Source organism: Haliotis asinina, chromosome 3, assembly GCF_037392515.1.
Source record: "Haliotis asinina isolate JCU_RB_2024 chromosome 3, JCU_Hal_asi_v2, whole genome shotgun sequence".
NCBI classification, from domain to species: Eukaryota; Metazoa; Mollusca; class Gastropoda; order Lepetellida; family Haliotidae; genus Haliotis; species Haliotis asinina.
This window is the reverse complement of record NC_090282.1, coordinates 65,698,023-65,722,154: the sequence shown is the minus strand read 5'-3', so window position 1 is coordinate 65,722,154 and position 24,132 is coordinate 65,698,023. Positions and strand designations below refer to the sequence as shown.

The 24,132-nt window shown below is 38.0% G+C and overlaps 3 protein-coding genes across 3 annotated transcripts; 2 read left to right on the top strand and 1 right to left on the bottom strand.

Moving 5' to 3' along the window:
• The first annotated feature begins 406 nt into the window (after positions 1-406).
• LOC137278312 (uncharacterized) lies at positions 407-3,950 on the top strand. The gene is made up of 2 exons (XM_067810575.1): positions 407-704; positions 1,832-3,950. The coding sequence occupies exons 1-2, from the start codon at positions 490-492 to the stop codon at positions 2,841-2,843; spliced, it is 1,227 nt and encodes a 408-aa protein (XP_067666676.1). The 5' UTR covers positions 407-489; the 3' UTR covers positions 2,844-3,950.
• Positions 3,882-14,599, bottom strand: LOC137278311 (GPI ethanolamine phosphate transferase 3-like). Its single transcript, XM_067810574.1, has 5 exons — positions 13,709-14,599; positions 12,294-12,453; positions 9,704-11,450; positions 6,909-7,297; positions 3,882-6,269 (listed from the first exon to the last, which is right to left on the bottom strand). Exons 1-5 carry the CDS (start codon positions 14,461-14,463, stop codon positions 6,084-6,086), a joined length of 3,237 nt encoding a protein of 1,078 aa, XP_067666675.1. The 5' UTR covers positions 14,464-14,599; the 3' UTR covers positions 3,882-6,083.
• Positions 14,600-14,827: 228 nt separating this feature from the next.
• On the top strand, positions 14,828-23,744 carry LOC137278313 (cAMP-regulated phosphoprotein 19-A-like). The gene is made up of 3 exons (XM_067810576.1): positions 14,828-14,941; positions 18,515-18,661; positions 21,102-23,744. Exons 1-3 carry the CDS (start codon positions 14,915-14,917, stop codon positions 21,291-21,293), a joined length of 366 nt encoding a protein of 121 aa, XP_067666677.1. The 5' UTR covers positions 14,828-14,914; the 3' UTR covers positions 21,294-23,744.
• Positions 23,745-24,132: the final 388 nt, after the last annotated feature.

Below are 24,132 nucleotides of genomic sequence, written 5' to 3'. Positions count from 1 at the left end.
ATATGTCAACTTGATCACGCTGTGGTCATTAATATCTTGGTGTCGTCATAATGTTACAAATGGACTTTCAGAAATTTGAAATATTCATATGTTTTATGTGGGTGTTCACTGAATATATAAAACTATGTCAGGAGGGACACGATGGAGATGGGACTCAACCCCGCATAAAGTACTAGAATTCATGCTTTACTAAGAAAGTGAAATCACAAATACGACTTATGTTGTATTTTCTTAACGTTATCATTGTTAAATAATAGTTGTAGTTGCAATAACACTGAACATAATATATCAGGTACCAGACCGTTTTGAACAAGCAAATTTTTGGACGTGCCAGTCATAATCAGTCGCGTAGAAATTCTTGTTCGTATAACGTTTATGAAGTATAAATAATTGTCTTGCAAAACTTACTTTCCAAACTTCCGGTTAACATTCAACATGGCAGTAGGTCTAGTTTTCACGTGCACGTAAAGTTGTCATTCGGCAGGCAGAATGTTTAAAAGTGTAATGCATCAGTTTTTTCGCACCGTAGCACGTTGCTCGTCAACAACAGTGCGGGGATATGCGCGACGGGGACACATCCCATTCCACAAGCCGACAGAGTTTGAGGAGTTAAACGAATATGATGTTGCAGACGAATCGGAAATAATTTCAGACTTGGATCATATGGAACACCAGCTCCTCCGGTCTAAAGCAGAGAAGACACGGTTTGTATTCAGATTTCTCAGATTACCTTAAATGCTCTGACAGTAATGTTCACCCGAGAGCCATGTGGTATACTATCACTGTTACAGTTCAACTTCACAAGATCACATTGCCGTGCTCAACTAACTCGACTTCGAAAGCAACATCTGGTCATACTCGAAACACCTCAAAACGGCTTTGATGGTATTTTTTCAAAAAGAACAAATTCTTAACAATTGTGAACTACATTGTGACATCAGGCATAGTTGGATTTATATCTCAAAACGGATTACAATTTTTTACTAAGAGTAGATGAAATCCGTTTGAAGACAGCATTGTCTTTATCTTGTTTTATTTATTTATTGTTTTCTTAAGTAGAAAAAAATGGATTAATCATTATCTTCAGATTGATGAATTAATCTTACATACTCTCAAATGCAACATCTAGTTGAAACCGACACACTTCAAAACGACTTTATTTTAATTTCAAGAATAAACTCCAGACAGGGCCTACATTGTCTTGCTGGGGACAGCTTGGTATAGTGGTAAGTCATGTGGTTATATGTAGGACTAGGTCATCTTAAGGTATCAAACATCTACCTGAGCTGATATTGAAAGTTTGGATACCAAACTGTGGATGTCTAGTTATTATGTATGATTCATTTTTGTTTCTCCTGTAGTACACATTTGTGTAACGGTTCATGAATCTGGATCTGTATCCTGATACTAGATGTAGATGTCTTGTTCCCTTCACTGTCTGACATACAACCTCACGGACTGGCTGTCATTCATGAATATTTGCACATTGTGATTGAATCCAAAATGGTTTGATTTGCATTATCAGTTGCCATTTTATGACCACTTATTGGGTCTGATTGCAGTGTGTATGTCTAATCATTCAAACGTGATTGACTTTGACATGCCCCAACTTATCTCAGACAAGGGGATATGATTAGACTTTTTTAAACAATCTTTGTCATGTGATTATGCAGCGTTATGTATAATACCTCAAAAATAAGGGGTTTTTTTTAGTACAAAAGTTACAGTGTGCAGCATGTTTTTCATGTATGGTACAGTGTATGGTTTGAGTTTATTCTTACAACTACAAGTGAAACCACGTTGTTATTTAAACAGGATTGTTTTGTTTCAGAGAAGAAAAGGAAGAACGGTTGCAGCTGAAAAGGAAGATTCTGCAAAGGAAATACTTCAAGAAGGTACCTGAACTGAATCTCCTCTCATGGAATGCAAAAGAACAAATTAGATATCTCCATGCTGAATACCCTTATGACTGGACTGTGACTAGATTAGCCAAGAGTTTTCCCGTATCAGAGGAGGGAATCATAGCAATTCTCAAATCAAGTTATGTGCTAAAACAACAGCAAGAAATAGTGAGACATGACAATCGTGTCCGTAAAAACTGGCTTGCTGTGAAATCTTACTTGAAGGAAAATAACCATGTGTTGGAAGACATTGAAGGTGGTCCAGTTGCAGTATCAGTGAGGCATCTAACATCATCAGATAAACTTCCTTTGGTAATAAATGCTGGTGGCATTGACAATGTTGTTGTTCCAAACAGGCTTACTTCACGGACTCACCAGAAAAAACTTGGTCTTTTTGAGTCAATAGTCAAAGATTCTAAAACTACCAGACAACCAAAACATCAGTTGGCAAAACATTTTGCTGATGATAAATCCCTACTTGAAGAAATTTCCACAATGGGTACTTTGAAGACTAACAGTGTGACAGATGCAACAAGGAAAGAGGATGCAACACAACCACAGAATCCGTCACGCCACCAGAAAAGATTAGCACAGACCCTTGGTATGGGAAAGATGGAGCTACGATCTCTCAGCAATTCACAACTAGAACAACTGAGTATGTTTGAAACTGGGCCAGTTAACAGTGTCCACCAGTCAAGACGCAATTCTCATTGGTCAGACATAGAATCTAAATGGAATACTGATAAGCAACATGAGAAGGACACAAAGAGAGAGTTTCGAAATTCAAAAGTTTCAAAGGATAAAATGGGAAGGTTTCATGAACAATCAGATTATCCTTCAGTGTTCAAGAACAAGAATTCCTCGAGTGGACGAGAAGATGTATATGACATGGATGGTTGTGTTTTTGATGAAGATGGAGAGTTTTTGTATAGAAAACCTTGACAGATTGTTGTACTTGGGATTGTCTGGGTAACAGTTTTTTTGTATGTGATGGCCACAAGATGCAAAATTGCAGCTGCTGTGTAAAGCAACCTTCACTTGCATATGAGGGTTTCAAAAAGAAAGTGTAAGAGAGTTTTAATTTATCCTATTGAACTCAACTTACAGTGGAAGCTCTCTAAACCGGCACTCATTGGGACTGTTTAAATAATCCAGTTTTGACAACATGCCAGGTTGTAGAGCTGATGATAAATGTTTAAGTCACAGATGGTGCCGAGATTTTATGCTGGTGTTGACAACCTGCCAGATTTGACAGATGCTGATTTTGACAGCTTCCACTGTATTCAAGATATAATTCATCTTTATGTTATAATAATTGTCATCTCCCTTACACCTTATTTTAAATTTTGTACCTGACTCAATTTGATGATAAATATTTGACCAGGTTTATTCAGTTTCTTAAATAGATTTGTGCCAAAACTGACTGAATGTGTCGAGAGGAGTGCAGAGAAAAGGGCAACCAGGTGTGCAATAAAGGATACAGACAGCACAGCACAGGTTAATGAACAAATAACTTTGTCGTCACTTGTGCACATGCTTCTAGATCACCTGTTTGTCCCTTTCTCTGCATTCCGCCCTCAAAGAAGTGAACTGTGCCAGTATAATGAGTGGGTATTTTATGTTTATTAGGTTTTGAGTTAGATTGCGATTCATCAGGTCCACTTTGAGCCAGACAGACTCTAATAATCTTGGTATGAGTACTAGTATTTGGTGTGAGTGGGTTGGGTTTTACACCACATTGAGTAATATTTTAGCAATATTATGGCAAGGGACACCAGAAATGGACTTCAAACAAAATACCCATGTGGGGAACCGAACTTGGATCTTCAGCTTGACGATCGAAGCCCTACAAGTTAACAGGATGATCCATTTCATTCTCAGATTCAATTGCTGTTTTACCCCAGTGCACTGTAGCAAATATCAGTAAATGTAAACATGGTAACTGTTTCTTTAGTTTTAAAACATACTACATACAACTAATTACAAAACAAGAAGATTTATTTCTTTCTCTTGAATAATAGTAATGTATGTGTACAAACTGTAACAAACAAGAATGTATGTCTTGGACTAGTGACATCCGACATCCACAATGTTCTAGCAATATGCTAGTGGTCTGGAAATAATCAAGTTAGGTCCACAGAAGTGGCCAATATAATGAATTAAAGCTGAAATGGATAGCAATTATTATTAAAATGACTGCACATTGTCAGAAATGGGCCACTATTGTTTGATAATGCGCGCAAAATGCTTGACAACAGGCCACAGTTAAGCTGACTGTGAGGTGACGTCATAAGTATCTCAGCTCTAGATATTTCAATTGCCCTCCTTTGAAGGGCAGCTGATGAAAGACTTTGGGCTTCTGAAAATGATAATGCCCTTAAAAATAGCTTATCCTTATCCTTATACTATTTCCCACACCATTATAATAAACCAAATCACTCAGCATGACCTCAATTATTTTAGATGACTCTCAAGACATGCACAGGAATCTGGAACATAGAATCCAGCCTTCAACATCATGAGCATTGATCTACACAGTTCAGCTACAACGACTTGTGTCAGTCAAGTCAGCAATCCTGGCCCCCAGCTTCTGTAAGTCATTTCCAACAACAAGCATGGGTTGCTGAATTCAAGGAATTCTTGAATAAGAGTTAGCTCATAATATCTACCCCTGCCTTGTATAATTTGCAGCAAAAGTTTGAGTTGCTTTGCCGGTTGGCAAGAAAACATATTTGTCCACTGTAACCCTTTGCATTGATGGGCATTAACGGCAATAGGACATAGTCATTTTTTTAACAAACTGTCTATCAGTGTCACAAAAATGAATGAATCTGAGACCCTTCTTTGACGCAGTTGACGTCATATCAGGATAATGGCAACTTTGTCTCAGGACTGAGTCATACAACTTCTATTTTCAACCATACAATTAGAGGAACTTGTTCCGATGTTAGCAGGAACACCACAGCAAGCACTGTTGTCAGTAAAACTACTTCCTTGGAAAAATCAAAATGGATGCTTGAGCAGGCACATAATCTATAAATAACTGAAATATTGTTCAAAATCTCACTAAACTTCCATAAATCTTCTACAACTAACATATAAACCTCTCCAAATTGTCTGCAAAAAGGGACCTGGAAATCACCCCCCATGAACTCAATATACCCAGACACAACATACTGACCTTCCGTAGGCAAGGTACTAGCAACTAGGTACAGGCTGAAATTCTAATTTGCTTGGTTTGTATGTTGTTCTGTATGCACTCAGCAATATCCCAGCTATGTGGCAGCAGTCTGTAAATAATTGATTCTGTACCAGACCAGCCAGTGAGCATGAGCATCAGTCTACGCAACTGAGATACAATGTGTCAACCAAGCCAACAAGCCTGACCACCCAATTCCGTTAGTCACATCTCCAACAAGTATGATTTGCTGAAGACCAAATTCTAAGCGGATATTCACTGGTTCTAAAACTCCGAACCATGGTGCACCAGAAATACAGCATTAAGTTACCAATACCAGGCTAGCCTCCTCGATTACCCATCGTATTATCTCCATTACCAGTACAATGTATCACCTGGACCCACTGTTACTATAGCCAAATATAGTCTGACAATGAAAACAGGTGACACAAACATAACTGCACGGGACTTGCAGCAATTTGACCTCCATCATGAAGTCATTTCTAACAGGTGAAAGTCATAGTTCAACAGTCATCTTATTCTGATAGACATATAAATGTTGGCCCCAGACCTTGATGTTGAATGTCAATTTATATCATTTATATTTGTTCTAAAGAGGCATTTTAACTGGACATTGAAACAAGGGCATGAGTAAACTTCTGTTCAAGGTGTGCAAGGTTATATACTGAACAGCAAAGGAAATGCAACTGTTTTGGGTTTTATTTTTAGTTCTGAAGTAGAAGACATAAACATGAATGCTTTTATGAGATTTAATTTTTTCAAAACTTGCGCTTCTTTTGAGGTTCAGTGTATATAACAAAAGGTAATATATTGTACTTTAGATAATCAAGGGTGCATTGATTCCAGCACTAAAATTAACCAACACATATGTCACATCACTTTTGATAATGTGTATCATAGTAGTCTCTCTTTATCTCATGTTCCAATCAAACAATACCATACTACAATTTGTTTTGTGCAAATATACTGTCCGTCTGCTGCTCCTAGTTCAAGTCCTTTGCGAAACCATTCACTGCTCTGTCAACCATTACAACAAACAGATACACCAGCGATACAGAAGTGAAGGTCACAAACATGGCCACTCCCTCAAATACAAAACGAGGAGCAAATATTTTCCACACCATGAGATGACGTCGATGTAAACCTGCAGCAGCCATGGCACCAAACACCTGCAACAGACAAGTTAGTTAATTATTGCTGAGTTGGTATGTTTCTGTATAAAACAGTTTTAGTCACTTCATGGCGTGTTGGTTAGATGAGGGAAATTTGCCCAAATAGAATATTATGTTTACCACTTGGATGAAACTCGCGTTGTGGTCAGAGTGTGAATATCTACTGGCCCGCTGTGATCGATGTCGACTGGAACTCTAATGCTGAGCATCAAAAATATGGCAGCTGGTATAGGTAAAGGTCGAATGTCATCACTTTCAAAAGTGACCTATTTTGTTTTGTTTCATGACGTTTCCATATTTGTGAAAAGTGTGTCACTGACCTCTCTTGTTTGTTGTTAGCAGTAAATGCTTCAAAAAAAGATACTGTTTTTTGTGTGTATTTTTTTAAACATTCTTTCCATTTTAGCTTTAATAACAGTAACACTATTTTCCAGGGCATTATTATTTGCACAAGCTCAGTCTTTTCAGCTGTTCTTCTTTTGGTTAGCTAATGAAACACATCTAGCTTCAGCAAATAATAAAGGCCCTGAAAAATAGCGTTACCCTTATACTGTTTACAAACAATGCTTCAGAATGGCCAATATGCTGTGATTAATAACCAAGTACATACAAACTAAAATAATTCAACAGCCTTACCTTAAATGCTGAAAACAGCAATAAACCAAACACAAGCCTCATGATGTTTTTCCTGAAAGAAGGTCTGTCATCATAAGCTACAAAGTCCCCTCGCCACACGCGGTCCTTTTTTGACACCTGTCGCATTAGCTGGGACACAATGCCCTCTAGATGAGGCCAGAACATCAATAAAGGGGAGATAACTACAAAGAACACATGTGAGGCAAATGTATTGAGAGTAATGAGGAGTGCTGGGATGACGTTGTATTTGAAATCGCCATGAAATCCAGTGAATGCTGACTCAAATCTGATGGCAGGAACAGTTGTTTGGTGTCCAGTTGCGAAGAAGAATGTCGACATAAGGAGTCCAAGTGTTACAACCGCTGACAATGGAACAAGATGATGTTTGTCTGAAATTAGGGAAACAGTGTATCAAATGAGATACGACAAAATAATGAAATGCAATTAATTTTCCTATCCAATACAAGCAGTCTGCACCTCTGTTATCGGAGATATAGTATGGAAGGTTGAGATTGTGCACTAATCATTGCAAAGTTAACAATAAATCCCCACAAAGGTACAACTTGAATTTTAGCATCAAATCTCCATGGTCTATCCCTCATACTACACACAGTATAACCCTTAGCTGGCTATCAATATAAATTATAGAGATTGAAAATAGTTAACTATTGTTATCAGAGAAGTGACTTTCATCAAAAACAACTAAAAGAACCAGAAAGAAATGAATATATTTCACACTATTGGTGAGTTGTGACATGTTTATGTTCATACTACTAACAAAACAGTGTCGTGAACACAATTTAGAATTACTCCATCAATACAATAAGTCTGGGTATTATCTGAATAAATTAAAACTTTATTCTACTACAAAAATATATGTGCAATATTATCAGTGACACTTGTTTCACATCAATAATCATTAATATTTTTTTCTATCAACGATATCGTCAGTCATTTTAGCCAGCCCTAGTAGAACTGTCTTCCCTTACTGTTTTATCTCCTTGCTTTGTGAAAGAATATGATCATATGTGGGGCATGATGGGTGAGCTCGCTAAGGCACTAGTAATCCAGTGAGCTTGACGTGTTGGGATTGAATAACTTGTGTGCAGACTCTTTCAGTGTTGTCACAACCCCTAGTGTACAGTACAGAACCCATGAATCCATTGGTATATGATCAGATGATAACCACACAAACATGTGCGAACACCTGCTTCCAGGTAGGGCAACATGCAGTAAACTTGGACAAAGTACTGTGACCATGTGTCCCAGTCCACCCAGCTGTGAATAGTACCTTGTAAGGATGAGAAAGTCACATTAACTCGATGTGCCTTGTGGTTCTAACAGTTGTATAATCCAGAGGAAGTTGAGACTGATAATACAATGTGTCACTGACATTGTCATCCAATGTTTTAGATAACTCCCCCTGTCCATATAGGTTCAAATGGGAATGATGAGTGATTAAATAACTCAACATTGGGATAAGTACACAAAACATAAATAAGACAAATGGTCCTGACACCCAAACGGACAGAGGAAGTTGTCTAAAACACCTTCAACCAAATAAGTAAGTAATTCTATATATAAAACTAATGTGTCTGTGATTTTTGGAGTTCTTTGTCCCAATCTGCTGACTACACCACCCGCTAATAAACTGACAATTTATGGTACTGAATGTTTTATTATGATATGCTAATCCTGGGACAATGTGGACTGAAGCACTGACTGCAAATATTGTATTGATAAACAAACATTCTTACACAGGGAAGTAGATAAATAACTAATTTCCTTACGGTAAAAATACTTCTAATTTCTTTCAAATTGTTTTTACTATTATCTTAAATCCATGTTCCATGTTAACAGCTTAATGCAATCATTACAAATACTTGAACTAGGGTTTGGTTTGTTGTTTAATATCATACTCAGCAATGTTCCAGCAATATGGCGGTGGTCTGTAAATATTCAAGACCACACAATCCAGTGATCAACAGCATGAGAATCTGTCTGTGCAAGTGGGATATGATAACCTGTGTTAACCAAGTCAGCAAGCCTGACCACCCTATCCTGTTAGTAGCCACTTGTGACAAGCTGAAGATCAATTCTGCCCCAAGTTTTCATGTACATGTATCCATAAAATTGTGATGCAGTTGAAATTAGGAATGCAGTTGAAATTAGGAATGCAGTTGAAATTAGGAATGCTGTTGAAATTAGGAATGCAGTTGAAATTAGGAATGCAGTTGAAATTTAACACAATGATCACAAATAGTCCATGCAACAATTTGAAAATGGTCTTCGCACTACTTTTGTTTTTAACGTATCACCAACAGATTTTGTTCATACAGTTAATGCTCCAGAAAAGAAAGGGGTATCTGGATCAGGGCATGAAGTATATGCTGTTAGAGTAGAGAGTGAATTTAGTTGTACACCGCTTTTGTCAGTATTGCTCCAATATCAACCACTACTCCTATCATCTCCTGTCGTGAGTGAGTGAGCTTAGTTTTACGCCACACTCAGCAATATTCCAGCTATATGGCCTGCAGTCTGTAACAAACCGAGTCTGGACCAGATAATCCAGTCATCAACAGCATGAACATTGATCTGTACAACTGGGAACCAATGACATGTTTCAACCACGTCAGCGAGCCTGACCACCTGATCCTGTTAGTCACCTCTTACGACAAGCATAGTCCCCTTTTACAGCAGGTATGTGTTGCTGAAGGCCTGTTCTACCCCAGACCTTCATGGGTCATCTCCTGTCGTAGTAAACATTTTCATATATCTGTACTCATTGTTATTACCTGTTGTTTCAATCTGATGAAACACGCTGGCTCCATAAATCTCCAAAAAGATATACACAGTCAGGAGCGCAAGAAGCAGACTTGGTGCCAGGCCATCACCTAGCAACAGTGACAACAACAACCCTGCCACTATGACAACCTGTAAACAGCTGGCACTGTAGACAGAACCCAGTCCATACACAACTGGCGGTTTTGCCTCTGCATCTGTCTCGGCTCTGAAGCGTTCACGGAGATGTTTATACACAGAGGGGATCACCTGGGGCCCGTGTAATCCTCTACGGGGAATCGGTATTGATGGATCCCTAGCTGATGGGAGCTTGTAGACACACAATGGCTTGAAGATGAGGATGAGGATTGAGAGGAGTAGCGATATGTAGACAAGCTGAGCCAGAAGCACCTGCTGCCACCAAGGGAGATAATCCAGTACATGCACTGGAAGTCCTTGCATGGCCCAGTGTAGACAACAGCAAACTCCTGCAAATGGATATGCAAATCTCATGCACATCACAGCTGGTGAATATCCATTGAGGTTCCCGTAACATTTTAGCCATTGGCGGACGGATATGATGAAAACTGATAGAGCAGCAATACTGAAGAAATATCTGATGTTTCTGTAGCCTACAGCATCTACTGCCAGGTTTGCAAGAGGTTTCATGAATATAGTGTTATTGCAGAACCATTGTTCCTCTCTGCATGCACGGAATGGAACCGACAGTCGAAGAAAAACACTGGAGGTGAAGGTGAAGATGAGGGTCAAGGTCACTGGGTGAGCTAATAGGCTCAGTGTGTTGACGGCCAGTTTGGATTTACTACGTCTTGCTGCTATTTCTTTATGACTCTTCTGAGATAAGTAGATTGACATGTTGTGCTTCATATTTTTCAAGCCGAACATCCAGATCATGGTTTGTGAGAAGAACATTGTCACACTATCTTCCAGTACCACGAAACTATTGGAGAAATACACAAGAAAGTACAAAACACAAATGATGATTCCAAAAATATTGTCTAAGTTTATATTCTGGGATTTCTGGCTTCCTTCAGCATTGTCATCTCCATAAAAGGAATTTTTTATCAAAATCCACAGCACAAGAAGCAGCACACCCCCGAACACAAACAACATCATCGGATTAACAAATTCTGACAGAAAGAAAGTTTGTACAATAGCATACAAGAGATACACCACACCTCCAGTCACGCCAAAACAGACAGGGATCCAGCATTCACTTCCAGAACTGGTCAAACTGCACAGTATCAGTATGTTGATACTGAAACCTACAGCCATTGTTAATAAACCAATCAAAATGGACATTACATCAAACTTAGCCCATATTCCCTGGCAAATATCCCGAACATCTGTTACAAACTGAGTATAATGATCCTCTAATTTCCTGAATCTCTTCAGAATGTCCGGAGTCTCTCCTTCTTGCACCATTGAGGTTAAAAGAGCCTGAAGATCATTCTCAGAATGTTTCAACAGTTCTTGTAATCTGCCCCACTTGTCTTTAGGGAAATCAGACGATACTTTTGAGTAGGTCTCCAGGTATTTATTGATCTGGTGTGCATTGAGACGAAGTGCCTTCACAGCGTGGTACACCTGCTTGATTTCACTGATGCTTGTCTTCCACCATGAGCAGTGTGTGAAGAGGTCCTTTATCACCATGCCCAGGTTGGAGAAGGGGATAGGCACACCCAACAAGAGCGCTAGGGTGGGGACGAGATCAGTCTGTGCCACTTTGTTAACAGCATCCTGAAATGACAGCTCAGAATCAGAATTAAGCCTTTACTCATTTGCGTGCAAATCCATTTCCTCATGCACAGACAACTTAAAGGGCTAGTAGCTTATCTTGTCTGATTTGAAGGGAATCCTAGTTTGTGAAACTGGCTTCACAAACCCTGTGGACATAGAATGAAAAAATACTTGGCTTTCTATTCACAGTTTCTATGAAAATTGTTACAACTTTACTTGCACTAACATATCTTTTCTTTCTTAAAATAAATAATTTATTGCAGTGTTGTATACTCCCCAAAATTTCAGCTAGACAATTGGTCTGGTAATTCTCAAAACTTAAAAAAACAGTTGGAAAGTTGCCAATCCAAATTTTTCTGGATTAAGAAAAATTTTGAAAAGGTAAATAACAGGAGGGAAACTGCTTAATGTTTTCAAATCTGTATCAGTCAAGACTTCAATCATTATACTCATAGTCATATTCGTCCACGGCCATCGGGTGTACAACTTTTTAAAACAAAACAGACTGTCTCGGACGGTTGGTTATTCGGGAGTTGGCAACACTGTTTATTGCCTTGACTAAAACTGAGTACTCCTATGGTTATCAAGACTTTCCACAACATAAACAGGGCTTAGATTTCCGAGGCTCTCTTTGCGCTAAGTGTGTCATGAGTTAATGATAATGTATGGCAATTACAACTATCCTCGGAAATCTAGGCCAAGGTTTACAAGAAGGTAACGCAAACACATAACAGACAACAGCCATAGCATAAAAAACATAGACAATCATCAGGTCTGTGAAATAGCATTATCTGACTGAAATAATTGATGCAACACCCCTCAAACAAACTCAAAAAAACACACTGGTTTATAATCTGTTGCTGTCAGCTGAGATGGGCTGTAGACAAACAGGCCTGCTTCTAACTCATCATCGCTGTCTCCACCATGATCGCCAGTCCTCGTCATTCCGTGATCCCCCAGTACAAACAGCACAGTATCATCTTTCATCTCCCGCGTCACATTGCTGAGTACAAAATTGAAGTTATAAACCTTCACTACGCAAGGTATAAAATGTTTTTCTAACTACACATATTGGTTTGCCAATGCCCTACCTGGTAATTAAAACTTAGTAGACACTTGAAAAAAACAACTGACATTTTAGTCAAAACATTTATCTTATAGACAACATAAGAACGATCCATCCATGAGATCTTTTCTGTCATTGTTACACTCAACTTTGGCATAAATAAGTGAGTGAGTTAGTGAGTTTAGTTTTACGTCGCTTTTTAGCAATATTCCAGCAATATCACGGCGGGGGACACCAGAAAATGGGCTTCACATATTGTACCCATGTGGGGAATCGAACCCGGGTCTTCTGCAAGACGAGCGAACGCTTTAACCACTAGGCTACCCCACTGCCCTTGGCATAAATAAGAGTTAAAATGGGGCAATGATCAGTCAAATAGTGAAGAACTTACATGTGTGCTTTACATTATTTTCATGTTGGAAGCTTCACAATCATCATCCAAAAATTGTTCCACATCATTACATGACAAGATTAGGCTCTACAGGTTATCCAGTGCAAAACATATCCATTCCATAATGATAAATACCTTTAACACAACAGGCCCCAAAGTTTTGCTGGTGTCCAGAATAAATTACAAACATTCAATATTGCCATCCAATGATATTACACAATACTGTTAGCTATTTACAGGAACTATGAATAATAGAAGTAATGCCATCACAAGTTTTTATCGCTTTGTGTTATGATGTATCATCTTAAATAAATCTGGGAAGGCTGTTCAACATAGGGACTTTTAATCCCTCTATTTGAACACTGAAGAAAACATCTTTTTCTATTTGGAAGTCCATTTTGATTTGAAGTTACATAATAAATTTGAAATATGTGAAGAGTCAGCTCAAACAAGGCAGCAATTTTGAGTGTAGATCTACGCTGAACTAACATGTAGAAGCAGAATTTGGATTTGATTTCAGTGATATCAGCCACAGAAAGTCTGTTCTAGATTAGCAATACCTAATATCACTTTCGCAACAAATGTTTGATGTTGTATTTGTATCACACTGAATTTGAGATATGGTTTGCGGGTAAACACAGAATACAGGAGCTATATGACAATGTTTCCCAAAGGCAAGATTGACCAAAAGGTAACAAATTTAGATTTTACTTCAGCTGTAAACCCAAAGGATCCTTTAACCACTCTTCAGTTCTAACACTGGCTGCCAGTATTGTCAGATGTTGCCCACTTATTATTTACCTGAGCATCTGATCCATTTGAGAAAGTTTTTCTGCCATTGCTGGATGATTAGGTCCAAACCTATGCCCACAATGATCAACTCCAAGAAAGTGGGCAATCATGATATCCCAGTTCCGTCTGCGAATTTCAGGTATGAGATGCTGAAGTATGCCATTGTCAACTGTATGAAGATCTTTAACATTGAAAGATGGAAATGGAAATGCCTTGGAAAAACGCTCAGGAAACAGTCCCATCCATGTGTCATCACCAAGAAATTTGATCTTTTTATTTTGTGAAAGTAACTGATCAATGATGTTATCCTCGGTTATTTCAGCACTAGCAAAGTTTGCCCCAGCATCTACGAAAGTGGGCAAACTACCGGTTGTGAGTCCCTTTATGCGCTGTAATGTTGTTGTTGGAGGGTCTGCAATAAATCTATATAACCTTGAATGTTTTGGTTTGCGATTTAAAACATTATTCAAGAAAGGAAGTTTGTTCAAGAAATATGAATTTGATTTCAGCTTTGAGTCATACTTCATAAATTCGTATTTCAAAGCGTCAATAACAATGATTATTGCTCTTTTGAATCTAGAATGCTGCCAACATCCCTCGTCTCCATGATCATCCTTTTGCACTGAAAATTCAGCATGACAGGTGCTGTTTTCATTGACAACCGATCGTTTCAGTAGAAAGCCTTTAGTAAAAATTAGACACCCTGTCGTGTATATCACGATCAGGCAGACCACAAGTAGACAGACTTTAAATCCCTGTTGCATTATTGAAATTAGTGTCAGTGATGTTAAAGGAAAATGGTTGAATAGTTACTACGGAACAATTTCTTTCTTGTTCATGCCTGAGGCATGGACGCAGACATATTGGAGGTACGCGCTAATTATTTCCCGATGGTTGATTGGTTCAATCTTTCAGGCGCAAATGTCTGATGCTAGTTGCCAAAGACGTATTTCAAGAGGGCTGTTCCATCATTGAAAAGTATTTACCTCTAAGAATGCTCAGTACAAGACATAATTTTGATTTTTCAGTCTTTACTACGATATATATGCTAAAGTATGTTTAAGGTTCAATGTTTTCCTGTGTTAGTTGCGTATGGTCGGAATGTGGCAGTATCGACAGTGTGTAGGAATATCGTACCTATATTGTTTGACGTCAAACTCGCCATTTTCTGAGGAAAGAGAGCCAGACTGTCGTCAAGCTAAGTTTCCCTTGAAAATGTCTGACGTTGAAGAATCTAACCAGGTAGTGACGGGAAAATTATTAGCTTACATACGCAGTTAACGAAAGCGAATAGTATAGTAATTTGGAAACTCATGTTTTACTTCATAATTACACGCATGGGTGTCATAAAGTGTTCTGTTTACCTTTCGGAAACTGTTCCAAGTTCACACAGCAATAAATTTCCGTTGTGAAGTAATTCAGTGTTTTAGTATCTGCAGAATGAGGCGAAATTATTTAAAAACAGAGTGTATGTGTATTCTTCTCTTGGATCACCCCCGGTAGTGCCGTGGCTCTTTGCAACTGATTAAGTTTGGACACAAGACTAACACACCCTCCAGTGCACTTGAGCGGTGTTTACTAATGAATAACATCGGTATATGATTAGACATAAGTTCAGAATATGTACTTAACATCAACAGCAGCATGTTAAGAAACATTCAAAGGGAATTTCACTGAGTAATGTAACACATGGCCATTTGTGTGTTTTTATCTCAATGAATGAGTTTCATGTTTTGTTGAATTCTCATATTTCAAACTTTAGAACGTGTCAAGCAGATACAAGAGGCTATATTGATTCCATTCTGTCATAGTAACTTCAAGTGTCATTGTTGGGATGGCCTTGACCCCACTTGAAGTTATCAAGACAGCCAGTCAGAAGTTGAGTACTGAATCTATGGGATTAAGCGGGTCATCTGCACTTTACAGGTCCCTGGCTTCAGCAATTAACCCAAACCCTAACCTAAGGGAGACAAGAAGTACAGTATATCTTCTTACAATGTAACTTAAGCCTAACCCTGACTTCCTGGGACCCGTAAAGTGAATTCTACCCGGATTAGGCAGCAAGACTTCTGCGCATATCCCCCCACTTAAATTGCATTCTAGTCAAGTCATATCACATTAATATACAGTGTCTGTTCTGGCTTAAATTTTCTTAGGGTCCATTGGACCCCTTCACTTAGAAATTAGGGGTCCAAAAACAAACTGTAAAGGCCCAAATTTTGGTTTATAATATGGCATTAGCAACAGAACACAGTGGTTGTAAAGATTCAAATTTTATTTTGGAACTGCAAAAACATCAATGTTCATTTCAGCAAAAGAGGTTTCTCTTTTTGTCACTTCTCCATTTTGTGACGGCTGGTGTAAGAGAAACATCCCTTACAAGAGGTACTAGAGCCAACTAAATCAGCGTGTCATGCCTCTCTCATGACAGCCTGTTTCTGTGTGACCTGTTTATGAGGTTTTAAACACTGAAACTTTCACTCAGTGAAAACCCTCTCAACAGTTGCTGTTTGGAGAGGCAGCTACTTGTGCAATCTTGAACAGATCTGGATTAGTATCAGGGTGTCTTGATGACAGTATCTGCTATAACTGACAGATACTTGTACAAGGATGCTGCTGCTGATGAACCATATCCTCGCACATTGCCCATTCTCTGATGGTCTCCTCAGCATCTACAAAAGTCCTCTCGCAATGACTAGAAGTCTATGATGTTTTCGAGTTGTTCTGTACCCCAGTGTTTTCTAGCATCTGCAACAGCAAATGAATGTCTAGTAAATACTAACTCAGGCCATTTGCACATCAGTTGTGAAATGTTTGTATCATCACAATGTGAAAAATAATCTTACTTTCATAAAGTAGACTGAAAATCATTAAATATGCTTAAAATTAATCTACAGTCTATCGTACCTTTCAAAAATGATAACACATTTTACACTTATTATATTACCTTCAGACAAGAAAGAGAGTCCTCTAAGTGACAGGACTGACATGCATGTGACAACGTCAGTAGCCACAGCTGGGAATCTGCTCTCAAGCTCACTCATGAGGTTTTGTAGGATAGCAGCCCTAACGCTTGAGAACTGCTTCTTAACACCAGCCTTTGATGTTATTGGAACACCATCAAACGGAGAAGTGCCGATCCATTTTCATCCTTCAAATACTGTAGTTGCTAGAACATTTATTCTGCATTATATTTGTTCGCACCTTTACCCCGTTCTGACGAATGCCCTTGGCGTGCCTGGGTATTTTTAGTTTGACACGAGGTCATGATGTTTTCGACCAATCCCTAAGCTAACCAAATTACCAACATTGCCAAACCCTTCAATAGGCATCATCTGATGGGCTGAAGAAATCTGTGGACCGCACCATACATTAATTTATGCAAAACCGAAAATAGATGTAAATCAAGTAACCGTTCGGGTATTGGTCATGAAAAGTGTGAGACAAATAAAACTGGTTTTGTTTAACAAACGGAAGAGTTTATGAACTGGAAACATTTATAAACATTTTGCAGTCGTCTTTGCCATGAAATAACCCAATACGCTAGGACATGTACACACAGATGTACGTTTTGGATTTGTGATAGGAAATTAATACTGCTTGAGTCAATACGTCCACACGACCCACACATTACGTAGGTGCATTCAAACTCATATTTGTGCGTCCAAGACGCAAAAATGCGCTCTTCAGCTAACACTGAGTATATATTCCTTATCTGATAATAATGAGTTTTTAACATGTTTCTTTAGTTTAACTTAATATGCTGAAACGCATATCCAGCTTATAAAAACGACACTCTAAGAACGTTTTCCTCAATGTTAAAACTTATGGGGGGATATGGGCAGAAGTCTTTCCAATAAGGCAGTTGAGACATGTAGCTAGACTGGAAGAAGTCCCACTTTCCTTACTTGCATTTCAACACGTTCTTGAATGCAGGAGAACTTCTGGAATCAGCCTCCATTTCATAAGGTCATTGTTTAGTGTTTGAAATTCATATATTTGTTGCATTCTTTGTTAGCACATGAGAGGCTTTTTATGTTCCAACGCTATAGTTCTATCCAATATTTACAAAGTCATGATTTGAGTTAACTTCTCTAAATATATAAAAATCAGTCGTATTGAAACCCTCATTCCTGTACTGTTGTGAATGATCACACATGTATGGAAAGAAAGATTACGTGTACTTTTAGATGCAACAGTATTAACAAGTGAACAATGTAAGGAATATAATGACAAGAATCACAAGATGTCATTAACATCTTATGCTGGTTTTCTGCCACTGCCTAAAGAAGATTTGAAAATGTCATTCTGAAACACTGGAGCCAGTGGATTGTAGACTTCCACTGGACCATCAACAAATGTGCTACATTTGTGCGAGGATCAGATGCTATTCATGAACACTAGTGTGTACATAGTCACATCTGAACAAGACAGTTCAGTCATAGACATGAGCATAGATCTAAACAGTTGGGATTTTGATGACATGCATCATACTTAGTGTCAGTAAGCCTGACAACCCCATCCTGTTTGCAGCCTCATACAACAAGGGTTGATTGGTTATATCTTTACAGGTATGACCCAGTGCCAAGGCCTGATGAAAAAAGGGACTGAATTTGTCCAGGACAAAATGTCTTAAGCGACTCGCTTGAAAGGATGTTAACACGCCCTCACATTTTGTATTAATCCCTTGTTTTCATTTGATTGTTTACAGGCTGACTTTGCATGGCTGAACAATTGCAGTGTTGTACAACCCACAAGTAAAACTAAATAACAATAACTATGAGTGTATCTTTCACATTATTATTTTATCCTCAGAGCCAGTCTCAGCCGCAACCTCAGATCCAACCACAGCCTGACAAGAAGGCTTTGGAGCAGAGGGAGGCTGACAAGCTCAAGGCCAAGTACCCATCTTTAAGCAACTCTGGGGGTTCCGCTTTACTCCACAAAAGATTGGCTAAAGGAGTAAGTTATACATCATGCTGTGCTTATTCTACTTGAATGTGCAACTACCCACTTGCTTGTGGTACTTATTCTGTGTTTATAGTTCATATTCATCTTTGCCACTAGTGTCAGAGGTACAGATAAGCTATGCATTTGTGTAAATTACGCAAACATTTATGTAAAATCTCAACTCCTTTCCAGTCAATTGCATACAAGTTCGCTTGAATTTTTTAAAATACTCAATAAGTTTGATCTAACATGCATACACACAAAGATGTCAAATCTTTGCTTGTATACTGTTGCGTTCCCTAGACCTACTAGACCCATGCGCTACAGATGGAGGTTACTGAGGAAAGATATGGAAAAACTTGACAGTATTGACAGGTTTTATTTCAGCATATGAACTTGGCAACTCGAAGTCCTCCTTATCTTTTCTCATATTACAAATCAAACATAAATAACACACATGTTAAAGGTCACATGCAACCGAAAAATCAAGCATAATTAAAATACAATTATCAGTTATTCATGACATATACTATACACTGCTGCTTGTAAAAAAATAAATAAACTAAATTATAAGCGTACAATCATGATTTGAAGGTGCAATATTTTGTACTTGGGCTTACTTCCCTTGAAACGAAGCCTTAGGGAGACCGAACCCAGTCATAGCGGGTGGGGGTGCACTCAAGTGTAACGATGGCTTCATTATCTGATACGCGGAGAGCTCATAGTGTGTACAGAAAGATGATCTATTTGATGAGCATTTTAGAAGTATGGCCAGTCACAAGAAAGAAAGATTCTTTATGGATAACAACTTCTTTTATTGTACTTGATGCATCGTTTCAGTATGGATTTATGTGTCATTGTCAAACAAAATCATGTGCACTAGAAGAAGTTGTGATCCATAAAGAATGTATATAGATGTGTGGGGTTTTGTAAATACCATGTTCTCTGAATTTGTGTTCGATCCAGTCAAAAATCATCTCCGTAGAGATGGTGAACTACTGTGCGGCTGGAAACTGTCATTCGTCCAAGTACAAAGCAGGACTTGAAAGTGACAAGACTTTGCACCAGTTTCCGTCAGATCCAGTCATCCGGGAAAATGGATGTAGTTTGTTTGCAACCCAGAGTCATAAAAACATGTCATGTGTACAAGTATCACGCCTGTCTAATTACATAATGTGGCAAAGACAGGACTCGGGTGCACGAGTCTTAAATCAATTTATTGTGTTTATGGCATATAGCCTGATAGGTGTCCAGTTCAAATTGCGTGTGGTCAGTGATTGAAGCTGTGTATTGCATATTGTCGTTAGCAGACAGACAGGCAGACATATATGTGTCAATAAAATAGACATTGAGCTTTCTGTGTGACAGAGGCTGCTTACCACAATCAACAAGTTTTATATGCAACGAGCAGATTATTTACTTGTTTGTGTACACAACCAAGAATAGACTACTGCTCATGACCTCATACTTCGGGCAGGCATACTGTTTCAAGCTCCACGAACCTATTCACTGAGCATGTGTCATGGGCGCAGCACAGATGTTGAAACCACTTTTTCCCCCAGCGCGGGGGGAAATTTAGTGAGTCGTTTGAACTCCAATTTCGCGGGCTTTTTTTTTCATAGGGTTTTTTTTTTTCAACTTTATAGGTTGAATTGGCATTTTTGATGATTTGTTTTGGTAAGTGCATACCGAAAGGTATCAGAATCTGCAAAGTTGTATTTTACATTGCATGTGACCTTTAACATGTGAACTTCACAAATAATGAAAAATGGCAAAATAGACAATTGAGTTTGTGGGAGGTGGGTATAATATATGTGGTTGCTCCAGGGAAAATGAGTATACCCAACTAAGATGAAATGATCATTCAAGTATTAATTTGCATATGTTCAAATACTGACCCAAGTGAATCTAATTTAATCCTGCTTCTTGCTTAAGCTTACAATAGCAGTGTTTTTGTTTTGTTGGGTTTTTTTCGTTTGTTTTTTTTTTATTTTGTTTTGTTTTGCTTTTGGATATTTTTGGTTGTTATTTTGGTGCATTATTCACTGCAGAAGGTTTCTTGATATGGTAGATATGAGACTTGCATTCAGATGGAAAGTAACAATATGCATGGAAATACAACACAGCAAGCTGAAGAGACATTAGGTGATTACAGACATTTTGCCTCTCGAAGCAACTCAAAGTAAATAGGTAATTCTGATTTTGTTTGGTTGCACATATTAAACAGAGTAATGTCTTACCTGTAGTATCTGTATAGATGTACCAATGTTTTGTAAACCTTGTGCTGTGCACTAGGTTTATGATTAGTTGAACAAGGTTCAAGGGTTATACTAGTATTTGACATATTGCAGCTGGGTTGTTTCAGTTTTATAGCAATGGAACAAGGACAAATATATATATCCATATTGCAGATATTTCATGAACCTTACAAACTTTCAATGTTTGCTTTCAGCAAAAATATTTTGACTCTGGTGACTACAATATGGCCAAGGCAAAGATGAACAACCCAAAGAGGCCTCTTGCACCCAATGAGAAACTTTTCTTGCAAGAATCAATTGGAGAGACTATTCCAACCCCAGAAACCCTTCCACCTCGCAAACTCTCACAAGCGACAAGCAAACTTGCATCAGGAGCACTCTCTTGATTGAGCAATGGCAAAGTTCCAAAAGAGACAATTTGGCTAAGGGGAGCTAACTCTAAAGGAAGGCCAACGACTGAAACAGTATCTTGGTTGTCATTGTTATGATGGTTACTGTAAGCTTGAACTGACCTGGATGGATGTGTATATAGGGGCGTGTTTCACACACAATCACACTCACAGGGATCTACATGAGTATTCCTTTGTTTTAGGTTATCAGACATACATCGTTATTCATGTGTAATTAGTGATCATGGTAGTGGAATGAAGACCTTTAGTGCTTGGTTTCCTCCTGCTTGTTGTGCCTCTTTATTGCAGAGCTTTTGTCAAGAGTTAGTGTGCATGTCACCTGCAGAGATATTCTTGTACCTAGTTATTATTGTGGTGCTTTTTTGATTTCATACCTACGAAGGTAGTGTGCCCATATCACAGTAGTCCCCATCAAGCATATCAAGCTGAAAGACAGATTCCCAGTTGAAAGTAAATGGCTTTTGTGATGAATATCTCTCAAGCGCAACATCAATATCCTCTAATGTTCTTGTTGATTTGTGACCTTTCATCTCGTCATGCTTTTATTGCAATGATACTGATTTCCATTGCTGTCTAATGTATGGGGTGTTTAACCCAGGTAGAAAGCATAATATCAGCTGGACAAAGCACCTTAGTCATATATGGGTAACATTTGCTCAGAGTTAAACAGAATTATGGATCAAACTGGCGCTTACCTACTAACTAGTACTTTCGTTAATGTAACATCCTAAAGGCTAGTAGAATTTCAGAATTTGTAGAGTGGCATTGCAGATGTATAAATACTTTGTAACTTGTTTGGTTTGTTGGTTTGGGTTGGGGGAAGGGGATTTGGGGGGATTATATTTATAAGAAAAGAAACAATTTTAGAAGATTTTGAACCTACATTAGTATTGCATAACATCAAAGTTGGAATTAACATGGTATCAATTAATATTTGTCTGTTTTGGCTTTATTTTGCATTGTTGTTGAAAACTGTACAGGCTGATCTTTAGTTTCTTTGAAGGTCTCCCATGTGTATAGCTGCCTTGTTTCTGTTCATTGGACAGATTATGAGGATAAAGATGTCACTTCAGGGTTAGAATTGTAGCAGGTAATAAAATGACACAAAGTTATTTTGCTACACTAGACATGTAAGCTGGTAAACACCTGGCACTAGTGAGTGCTTGTCACTTGTTGTTTCTTGTTTGCAGCAGCACCTACTGCCAAGAACTATGGTACTAACCATACCTACTACTTATATAGCAACTGTTGATCAAGGGATAAAGTTGAAGAATTTATTATATATGATTGTATAATCAGTAAGAGCTTCATGCATGGATCACAGGACTTCTATCTAGTTTCGTAGACTTTTCTTGTAAAAGTCAAACATTGTACGATATTTGTCCGGAGCTTTCACGTCTTCTATTGCCCACTATGAAGAAAATTATCCATGATGGCTGATATGGCAGGCGCAGCCAATATGTTAAAGATTGTTGGAATATGTCATGAAAAATATGAATGCAAGCGAACTGTGTGTATCCTGTGTATTCAGAATGTGTATATATGTAGGTCTTGTTTGTCATTTATTGTTGTATTTGTGACCATATCTCTCTCATTTAAAATGAGAAACACATTTTCTATAAGCAGATGTACATAATAGTACTATGTTCCGAAAAAATATTTGATTACTATATGTACGGGATATGGCATCAGAACAGTACACCGAACACCTCTGTTATGTCTTTTAATATAGTTAAAGCACTCCTTTTATTCAGCAAATACTTTCCTTGAAAACTTAATTTTTTCATGTCAGAAATGTTTACAGGATCTTGTGTAGGTGGTCCATATGAATTAATGTTAACAGGATTGCATTAGTGTTTTCCATCTGTTAAATATTTTTCCAGCATTAAATGTGCTATGTGTTTATGTGTCAGTTATTAATAGACTATTGTTTCAGTTGTTAGATAGTTGCACCCAAAATGCAGAAAGTTGAAAGCTACAATAAACATCACAATTATTTTTTTAGAAGTAGTAACTTGGTTTGGTGACTAGGCAACATAAATAAATCAGTGTCTTTCATGGTAAACTGCACATGAGTAAAACATACAATCATGTTACGGCTAAAATGTAAATTGTGTTAAATTATCAGAAATAATTATTTTTGTGCTAACAATGTGATAAGATATTCAGTGCATGCTTAGTAAGAGTAGCAAGTGAACTGTGTAGATTCAGGATTTCAGTTTGAAGAAGTTTTAAGGAAAGCAGTCTGACTAAAAGTTAACTAGGAAATTCTTTGTCTCTTCTGTTGTGGTGAGTCTGTCTTGTGAAAGAAGAACAATAGATGCATCAATATCAAATGTACACTGTTGTTTTAAATAGAACCATCAAGCTTTATAAATTACGCAGGAATTTTATCAGAAATAAAGTTTGATGTTCAGTTTCTAGAAATCTTACTTATTTTTCCCACTATACTCTTATTATGTGAGGACATTGTAGATAAATCAGAGCAAAAGCCAGTCACATGTTGACAAAGTTGGAATGTTGAGATGCATCCAACCTTCTGAGTACATATGTTTACTGATAGTTAATTCTGAATTCATATTTGGCCAAGTGAGTGTGGATGCCGATAACACCCATTGGTAAATTCCAATGTGTTCACAGATAAGATCAGTGTCCAAAAATTTGCTGACTATCCCAGTTACCAAAACAGTTTCCTATGGATAGAGATCCTTTTCATTTGCAGCTGCAACTGAGTGGAATCAGTTACCACAATACATTAAAGACTGACCGTTTCTGTTTAAATCCAGACTCAAAATATATCCATGTAAGCAGGCAT